At 36.6% G+C, this 10382-nt stretch overlaps 1 protein-coding gene and 1 pseudogene across 1 annotated transcript; both read right to left on the reverse strand.

The window, feature by feature from the left end:
* Positions 1-1377: 1377 nt before the first annotated feature.
* Positions 1378-2199, reverse strand: LOC111025110 (uncharacterized). Its single transcript, XM_022302959.1, has 2 exons — positions 2122-2199; positions 1378-2025 (listed from the first exon to the last, which is right to left on the reverse strand). Exons 1-2 carry the CDS (start codon positions 2197-2199, stop codon positions 1378-1380), a joined length of 726 nt encoding a protein of 241 aa, XP_022158651.1.
* A 6883-nt stretch (positions 2200-9082) lies between these two features.
* LOC111025114 (ethylene-responsive transcription factor 12 pseudogene) lies at positions 9083-10026 on the reverse strand (annotated as a pseudogene).
* Positions 10027-10382: the final 356 nt, after the last annotated feature.

Genomic DNA, 10382 nt, shown 5'->3' on the forward strand with positions numbered 1-10382 from the left:
ATGACAAAATGTTAGTAGAGGCACCTCCATGGATCAATATGCGCCAAACCATCACGTGGTCGATCTGAGCTTCGATGACCAAGGTGTCTTTGTGTGGGTTGTGCAGGCCCCTCGTAATGTCCTCCAAGAATGTGATCTGGTAGAGGACGTGCAGCGTGAAGCTCACGCACAATTCATGGCTGGCTTCTAGTGCTAGCGCCTTATGCTTGTTCCCCATTTGGCCCTGTTGCGTCCACACAACTATGTCGACAACGTGTGCAAGTATACACGAATAGTCAATTGTAGTACGTAACGAGATCGTATCCACAAGGATTTTGGGTTTATATTTTAACGATAAAAGCAAATACCATTAATTAAAAATGTACAGAGTTGGGTATGGATATAGACATGATTAGGGGACCCCATTCTTGAGTATCCCTATAGCTATAGCGCTAATCACAAGCAAAATGAATCAGCACCGATAAGCCCTTCCAGGTCAATACAGAAGCTAGCATACACGAAACAACGGCCAACAGTAATGAGAAGATTAAGAAATAAAATTAGATTTGCTTAGAAATAAATGTAGCAGCTAGAGATTCGGTCTCAAGTCAGTTACAGCATGCAAATCTCCCCTGAAATGGGGTTTAGCTCATAATGGGTGAAGAAAACAAAACGGAAGAAGAAGAAATACAACCCATAGCAGAAAGTTAGCTAAATGACAGAGAAGAAGAGCAGTCAGCGCAAAGCAGCAGACGAGCTTCCCCTTTCTGGCATTAGCTCTCCTCCTGAAAATGGGTATATTCCCTTCCTTGGTCTTTTCAGCTCTCTAAGTTTGTCTCCCTTGGGATCCGCGTATCTGTCAGCTAGGGGAACATTCCGTTTAAATATTGGGTCCTGTTTTTAGGGCACCCGACTTGAAATTGTACGGACATGAGTGAATCCCGTGTTTTTGAATTAACTGTACGGACACTCATGCTCTCATATCGCTATGCTCCAGCTTTTATATGCTCCGACTTGACAATGCTTTGACTTTTCCTCTCTGGTTCAGCACTTCTTTCTCTTTTCAGCTCTTCTAAAAAACATGTGTAACAGAACCACAAATACAAGAGTTTATGCTGTTTTTGGCAAAAGTTCTCAAGACTAAGTATATTTAGCTAAGAATTTGCAATTAAACACTATTTATGCTAATTAGGACCTAAAACCAACACACTATGACGTTTTAATGCACATTTTCACTCAAATAATCACTAGAATAACTCTCTTTTTGAGAGTTATCAGGCCCCCACTCGATCCCTCGAAGATCATATTGATCACTGCAGATCGATCTATGCACTTTGGGGGAGATCGCGTCCTCTTTCTTTCTGTCATTTCCCCTTTAGAGCCACCTGCTCCGTTCCTTCATCTACTGGGAGCTCGCCTCTTATGTTTCTTGAAATATCCCTTATGGATGAGGCCCTCAATTTGCCTCTTCAGGTCGTAACAGTCTGATGTGTCATGACCGTGGTCCTTGTGAAAATGACAGAACTTCAATCTGTTGTGCTTCTCAGGATCTCGGCTCATGGGGTTGGGCTCGGTGAGTAGGTTGAGCTTCGAGTCTTGTATGTTAGCGAAGATTTTAGCTACCGAAACGTTCAAGGGTGTGAAGCGATCATACCGTTCAGGTCGGCCGTACTTCTGCTTCTGCTTTGGTCGAGAGTTGCGATCGTACTGTCTCTGGCGTTGCGGCGACCTTCTGGAATTATCCCGACCTCTTCTTTCATGCGTAGAGCTGGCCCTTGATGGATTTTCCCATGACTGAATGAGATTGTTGGCCTGCATGAACTTTCTAGCTAGCTCGATGCTGGCCTTGATGGTGAACTTGGGTTTCTTAACAAACGACCACTTTAGTTGCTCTTGGTGGACCCTTGAGGCGAACTCCTTATTGCATGAGACTGTAATTTGCGCAGCGAGGAATCTCCTCACATAGTTCCTCAAGCTCTCCCCCGCCTCTTGCCTTATTGTGAGCAAGTATTGAGCTGGATGCTGGGTCTTCTGCTGAGCTGCAAACTATGTCACAAATGCCTTGCGAAGCTGCTTCCAGGAGGGAATGGAGTAGGACAATAGCTGCAGGAACCATTTCCTCGCGGACCCTTGTAAAGTTACGGAGAACGCCCTGCATTTCATCGCGTCGGGATAGGCATGAAAGTCCATCAGTGACTCATAGGTCTCCACGTGATCCATTGGGTCGGCTGTATCCACAGTGACTCATAGGTCTCCACGAAAACTCCAAAAATGGATAAGAGTTTCTTAGGTTTTGCTCCAATATTTTCCTTTCCTACAGCGGGATTATTGGAGCGGACCTCTGAGATCCGAAAATTGTGGGTCACACTTACTGGGAGTTGTTAAGCTAGTTATGTTGGGTGTGTTGCCCTAAACTCATAGTTTGTATTCATATAAAAACAAATTTATATTCAATAAAGTTTGATTCAGTCAATTTATTGTTGAATTCATAGCAATGCATTGTCTAATTCCAATAAACTAAACATCCAAGGTTATTGTCATGTAACCGGGACAATATATATATTGGGTATATATGTGATATACCCTCGATATACAAGTGGATAATGTCGCGGGAATAACCTAAAGGGTCTATAGTATATGGATAAGGTGGGGTACCTTGTCCTGGCAACACTATGGATACGACCCATTTTGTAAATGTTACAAACGAGAGACATGCGAGTGAGGGTATCATATACAATGAGTTTGTATAAGACCGAACCATGAAATCGCCGATCTTTAGATATAACATCATTGACTAACAGATTGCTATTTCATAGGATGACTAGGCAACTCAATCTCAATCCTGAGTGATTTATGGACTGCTGCTTGTGAGGGCTTGATTGCTATTTCACCGACTCAACATTCACACCATTTTGGAGACGAGACCGAGTGGGAAGCTGGGAAAATAACTACACAAGATGGAATTCACTCCTTTATGACTTTAGGGGAGCAGATGAGTGTTCCCTTTAGTTTTGACTGCGGGACTTGAACAAAGGGCCCCACCCTCTCACTGGCCCGAAATAGATTTCCAGTTATTGGTCGGACCATAACCAGGGTGTTCATTAGAGTATCATCGGTACTTAAGGTACAAGATGTAACATAGAGGTAAAAAGGTAATTTGACCCATCTGTGGTTACGAACCCTTGTGGAGGATTGACTTGCCGTTAATGATCGATATCCGTGGATACAGAAATATTCTATAGTGTGAAGAGTTTAGCTGCAGGTTTTTAGTTGAGTAACCCGTAGTTACATATGTTGATTAAGGTGGTTAATGAGTTTATCAATTAATCTCGTAACGTTGGAGCTTTTAATCTATAGGTCCATTAGGTCCTCTTGATAGCTCGTAAAGGGTAATTAAGAACGTTAAATCTTGGAAGGAATTTGAATTGTTCAACTTTAAGGGAACTCGAGTTAATTATGTATGACACAATTTAATATAATGCATGATGATGCATTATAGAATTATATATTATGAGAGCATAATGTGAATAGGATTCATATTAAAACTATAAGTTAAAATTTAATCTGAATTAGATTCATATTAAATACCATAGGTTAGGAGGGAAATGTATATTTGAATATGATTCAAATATTAATTGATTTAATTAAATATGATTTAATTAAATTATGTTTATTTAATTATTTAATTAAATAAAATTTAATTAATTAATAATTAAATTAAAAGAGTTTTAATTTAATTAAATTATTAAATTAAATTAAATATATAATTAAGTTAACTAATTAAACTGACCACATCCCAACATTTTTGCTCGGGAGTGGTAAGGTGGAGAGTGGAAGGTTACTCCCTATTCCCTCTCTTCTTTAAAATACAAAGATTTTCTCCGTGTTAAGTTTGCTGTGTTTTGACTCGAAAAAAAGCAAGGAGCTCTCTCTCTCTCATAAACCAGAATTCCTTGTACGTTTTCTTTCCAAAGGAGAATCCCACGGTCATGTTCTTAGTCGTTGAGGATAGCAAGGTTGCTAAATGGTAGTGTCAAACGTTTGGGTTCGTGTATTCGGGAACGCTTGTTCGTGCTGTCACAAGATTCGTGCTTGGGGAAAACCATTTGTCAACGATCTTTAAATGTGAGTTTTTATCTTCCCCAAGAGGCTTAACCTCATTATTAATAAAAAAAACATTATTTTTGGTGGGTAATTCTTCATTTTCGAAATATGGGTTTTGCGGGTTGGATGTTTGAGAATTTTGACATGTTGATAGCATTTTTCTTTTTGATTTGATCATGTAAGGGCCCGGTGTTTTAGGCATTATGTTTATGTATCGAGTCTGTAAGTCCGGGTCTCTTGAAAGCTGTTCGTGGCGTCGGATTGGACGAATTTTTGCAGAAAACAGCGAAGAAGATCTAAACTGTCCGTGGAGGAAATGCCATGGCGTTGGCCGAATAACAGCAGACAGCGCCTTGGCGCTGCACTGTAGCGCTGCGACGCTGTGTTGCAGCTGCTGCAGCAGTGCCGCGACGCTGTCCCAGGTGTTTTCCGACGTGGTTCCGTTGTATCGGTTCGCGATTCGAGTGCTATTTCGGGTGTTTTCTTCGGTTTTTATTTATTTATTTATTTATTTTCCTTTCTTATGATGCCAAAATTTGATCCAACTTTGCTATTTAATTATTTTATGCATTTTGAATGTATATTTTAATTGAATGTATATTACATAATGTATGCCATATAGTTTTAAAATCCCACCATATGATACATACATAATATGTATATTTGATATATAACATGTATGTATAATCATGCATCATATAGTTATAGATGCTATAATGCATGAATGCTTGTTTTATTTTCACGATTAATTAATATAAGTGTTGTATTAATTATATTAAAATAAAGTTGCATTCAGCATGACATTACGGAAGTTACTATAATTCTTATATTAATGTATGTTTATAGTTTTTAATTTCTTAAATTTTATAAGAGTTATAAAATTTGGTTGTTAGAAATTTAAATCTATAATAAAGAATTGCATGCAAATATAGGGTCTAAGTTGATTAATTTTAAAAGGGTTTAAAATTAATTAGACCTTAGGTTATATCTTCTAATATGATTAAGAGTAGTATTCTATTTTGTTTTAACTAACTTTGAAATGAAATAATAAAAGACTAAATATAAAATATTGCTTATAAGGGAACCTTGTCAAAGGAAGGTTTTGTCTAGGTTGAGGTATTTAAGTTGACCGTAAGGGAACACCTCTACTTGGGAACCGACCTGAGGGTTGAATTAGTCAATATTTTATGCATGCAATATTGTCATTAGTTTATTAAAACATTTGATAAACTAAAACATTATTGTACAACTTCAAATATAAATAGTTATATTGGGTCGACTAAAAATGAACTTAGTTCATTTCACTTAGCCGGGGTGTACCTAAGTAATATACCCTAGTCTTATAATACTAAGTGGGAGCAAAAGAGAATGTGAAATATACCATGTATATTTTTGGTATGCAAGGTACATATGACGCATTTTTCTCTCACCTTTCTCCTTAATGTTCACACTATGAGTTCCATGCTCAGCCTCATGTCCCCCCTACGAAATGGAGATAGTATTCATAGTAAGTGAGAGAAGGACGTGTGACAACACATCCTACGGTCTCCACCATTGATTTGCATCATGAGATTTCATACATAACCTGCGTGTCGTTCTGGTGCAACCATCCCTACGGAGGGTCCATTGTGTGGAATCAAAACCAAGGCAAACTCCAGAAATGGATAAGGGTTTCTTAAGTTTTGCTCCAATATTTTCCTTCCGTACGATGAAATTATTGGAGTGGACCTCTGAGATCCGAAAATGGTGGGTCACACTTACGAGAAGTTGTTAAGCTAGTTAGCAATTCCCTGACCGAATAAATGATGACTAAAGGTTATAGGAATAAGAGTTATTATGGTGTAAGATTTAGTTGGGAACATCTAAATTCAGTGAAAAGGTAGCCGTCTGCTCTACGGTGGCTGTTGCTCTAAATCACTGAAGCATCATTGCCAAACAATTTTTTGGTGCTTAATTACTTCTGGTAAAGTTTGATTGGGTTTAAAGGATAATGCATGAAACTAATATAGACTTGTTTTTATTTTCAGCACGTCTACTTCTATTATTGCCTTGTTAGCTGTGGAAAAACTTAACGGCAAAAACTACAAAAATGGAAATCGAACCTAAATAATATATTAGTCATAGATGCTTTTGGGTTCGTCTTACAAGAGGATTGTTCTCAAGCTTCTACGTCCAACGCCATTGTGGCGGTGCGCAACGTCTATGACCGATGGATCAAGGCAATGACAAGGCCAATGTCTACATCTTGGCGAGCATATTTGATGTGCTTGCTAAGAAGCACGAGGACACGATCACCGATAAGGAGATCATGAACTCCCTGTAGAGCATGTTTGGACAATCGTCCTCACAAGCTCGACATGAAGCCCTTAAGTGCATTTACAATTCTCGCATGAAGGAGGGCTCTTCAGTGCGAGAACACGTTATGAACCTGATGGTCCACTTCAACGTGACAGAGTCGAACGTGGCTGTCAACGACGAACAAAGTCAGGTAAGCTTCATTATGGAATCTCTTTCGAAGAGTTTCCTGCCATTCCGCAGTAATGCGTATTATGGTTGACTTTTTACTATAGAAATATGTGTCGATAGGCCTGTTTGACCACGATTTTGAACCATTTCCCATTATTATTTGCCAAAAAGGATGACATGCGTATAACATTTCTGGATAAATTTCAATATATGGTACTTTAGGAAAAAATGAGAAAAACATGGTCAAAATTCGAAGAAAATAATAGTTTTCCAATTATGTAGAAAATTGCCCCTGGTGCAATTTGGGAACTTTTTTTTTTCCAACTTTGCCAAAACATGCGTTTTGATTAATGATGGGCAATGAGGATATTTACTATGTGTTTAAATCAAGCGACAACCGTGAGTCCAAGTCAAGAAGAGGTTGTTCTCAGTCCATTTCCACCTAAAAAGATTGGAGTTCAACCAACCCAATGACCTATTAAAAGGAACCTCTCCCTCAGCTTCAAATCATCCGTTCCAAGTCCGTTTTCAACTTCATTTAATTCCTGTTTCGTTGTAGAACTCGTTCTTATGCTTCATTTGCTTACTATATTGCTTTTAATTCAAGTTCTACCTTTTGTTCTTCATTTATTATGTTCTTTTTTAGTTCTTAAGCAAGTTTACACTCCCCTCCCGCTTGATAGAGAAGAAGGTCAAGCTAGAACTCTTTGTACGACTTATTTATTCGTTTTAATTCAATGAAAATTACTTCCTTTATATCTTTGTGCATTTTCTTTCCTTTAATCATGCTCTAAATTAGTTATCAACCTCTTTGTGGAATCCCTTGAGCATTGGTTTCTAAAAACTTCTCTTTACCTATTTTTTCCATTTGGCCAGTGGAAAAACAAGTCGGTAATTATCTCATTTCCAAATGAATTACATTATGAAAAACACTAAAGAAGTAGTCAAAAGTTTACAATTAAAATTTACTCTACATATTCAAATAATTTCCATCAATCTTCATTAAAGTAAATTTTTTTTTTGATTTTTCCATCGACATCGACATTTTCATAAGTAAAATGGTCATACTCTTACATTTAATGGTTAAAGATGATAAATTATAGGCTAATTAAGCTACAATTCAGTTTTATTTGCTAATTCAAAAAATTTCCATCAATTTCTACAATTTCTATTCTTTTTTCTGAAATATCCATCGACGTGTCTGTAAAATTGAGACCTCGACATTTTTATCGATATCGACATTTTGAACACTGCGAATAGCAACGTTGATGTTGAACTATAGCGTTAAAAGTAAAAAGAAAAAATATTATTGAGATATAATTGTTATTTTCTTAAAAACGGTAGACGTCATCTGACGTAAACTTAGATCTCTCGCAACACGTACTATCGCAATACGTGTTGTTTCTATTCCAACGCAGTCAGAAAAGGTAATTGCCAAGATAAGGAGAAGCAGAAGTTTTCAAGGAGCACCTGAGCCAACAATTGTTAATTTATGCGAAAAAAATTGTCTTACAGAAATTCAACAAAAATATATCAAATAAATTTTATTGTTACCGATAGATAATTAAGAACCGTTTGATAACCATTTCGTTTTTTGTTTTTGATTTTTAAAAAATAGGGTTGTTTGGGGAGATAACCATTTCGTTTTTTGTTTTTGGTTTTTAAAAAATAGGATTGTTTGAGGAGATAACCATTTCGTTTTTTGTTTTTGATTTTTAAAAAATAGGATTGTTTGATAACCAATTCAATTTTCTGTTTTTTTTTTTTGAAAAGCTATTTTGAAATTCTATATAAATTTCAAAAACAAAAAAAAAGTAGTTTTAAAAAACAGGTTTTTGTTTTTCAAAATCTGATTTTTTCTTCTACAACTCAACTTTTTTTTTCCTCTCTAAAATTTCATCTTTTATAATTTTTATATTTGTTCGTAATCTATTTTTTCCTCTGAAAATTATATTTTATTTTCTCGTTCAATTTTCTTTCACTGTAACTTCTATTTATCTTTGTATTTATTTATTTTTTCTAAAAATTATATATTGAATATTGTTATTAACTCTAAATTTGTTTCCACTTTATTTTTTTTTCTATAATTTTTCTCTTTTTGTATTTAACTTTTCTTTCGCTATTTTTTTTAATCTTTTTTATTTATCTTTCTAAAAGTTTATTTACATCTGTGTAAACTTGTATTTTCATGTCTCTACATTAGAGGGAAGACAAAAATTTCCGCAGGGCCGAGTCCGAAATGCATGTCCCGAATTTGTCCCCGTCCCCGATTCCATTTCTTAAATAATTATTATATATTTATTACACTTTTTTTATACTTAAATTCTAAAAATAATTAAAAACAATTATAAAACCGATAATTTTTTTCGAGAACATAACACGAAAATGAGGGAGAGCATTCTCACTCGTACCCACATCATCGTCATCTATACCCTACATAAAATTTTCTAACAAAAAATGGTTACTAAACGTGTTTTGGTTTTCTGTTTAAAAAAAAAAAGAATCATATATGATTTTTTAACAAAAATTAAAATGGTTATTAAACGGTCTAAGTATTTTACCACTAAATACGTTTTGTCCGGGAGGTGTGCCACCAGTCTTCTGAGTTCAGTTCCAGACAATAATTGAGCAAAATACAAGTAAACAGTGCAAACTAAGTAAAAAGGAAAAACGACGACTGAAGTTATGCATCTACGAGAGAAATCGGTTCATTTACAGCCAACAGGGAGGAGGCTCGTTGAGATCAAAGGGCAAGCCTCGCCTAACGATGCCTAAAAACGACGTCGTTGTAGACGTTTCAGACACCACTGGGTGGCTGGGGCTTTCATTAGCACCAAGGGAGAGACAAAACGGAGATTCTTTGTTCATCGAAACTGAGACATCCGCGTTGACAGGACAGCTCACATCCTTGAGAGAACCTGCGTTCAGAAACTCGCCGATGACGATATGACCAGAGTGGGAGGTACACAAGTGAGATCCAGAGGTGGCGTTAAGGTCGAAGGAGAGACCGGCCTTTATCGGCGGGGGGAAGTTGGTTTTTGCTTTCGCACCACGTAAAGATCTGGCAGCTCCGTCGTAAGCATGAGCAGCCTCTTCCGGTGTGTCAAAAGTACCAAGCCAAACCCTGCTCTTCTTCCATGGGTCGCGAATCTCAGCTGCGTAACGCCCCCACGGCCTCTTTCGTACTCCTCTATAGTGTCCCTCCCGAGTTGACGCCATGTACATAACCAGAAAAACAAAGAAATGGAGAAACCCAGATGTTAGTGAGGGAGGGCCGGGGAAAGAGTACCGTCCACTAATGTTTAAAGTGGAAGAATCTTAATCCGGGCGAGGATTCTCTGTGGTCGAGCACGCAGTATGAGTAAGTCCCTTTTTTTCTGTTTATTTTTATTTATTTTATTTTATTGAGTAATAAAGCAAAACAAGTTATTTGTTGCTTATTTTCGGGGGCCATGAAAGAAAGGAAGAGATTATTTAGAATGGAAAGACAAGTATGAAAGAGAAACTTCTAATACTGTGCTTTGACACTTTTTTAATTTAAGTTTTGGTTTTTCTTCATTACATAGAAAGGGAGATAACACCTCATTTATAGGTGTTTGAGAGAACTCTACAGAGAATTCTAGAGAGTTAGGAAGTTCTCTAGATACATATTAATCTATTATTATACAAAGGAATTCTCTAGAATTTCTTGGAATCTAGAAAAAAAACTAGATGATTCTAGAGTATTTTATTTACATATTTATTTACAAACTTTTAGATAAATCTATAGAAAACTATTTGTGTGGATAACTCTAGAAGTTTCTAGTATATTTGAAAATTACAAATTACTATTT

Source organism: Momordica charantia, assembly GCF_013281855.1.
Source record: "Momordica charantia cultivar OHB3-1 chromosome 1 unlocalized genomic scaffold, Mcharantia_2.0 BLBB01000001.1, whole genome shotgun sequence".
Classification (NCBI taxonomy): domain Eukaryota; kingdom Viridiplantae; phylum Streptophyta; class Magnoliopsida; order Cucurbitales; family Cucurbitaceae; genus Momordica; species Momordica charantia.

Bases quoted from the DNA above. Each gene is read 5' to 3' on its own strand.
- LOC111025110 (XM_022302959.1), bottom strand. From the start codon at position 2,199: ATGGATCACGTGGAGACCTATGAGTCACTGATGGACTTTCATGCCTAT. The intron at 2,026-2,121 runs GTAACTTTACAA...TTTGTGACATAG, and splicing joins TGAAATGCAGGGCGTTCTCC to TTTGCAGCTCAGCAGAAGAC.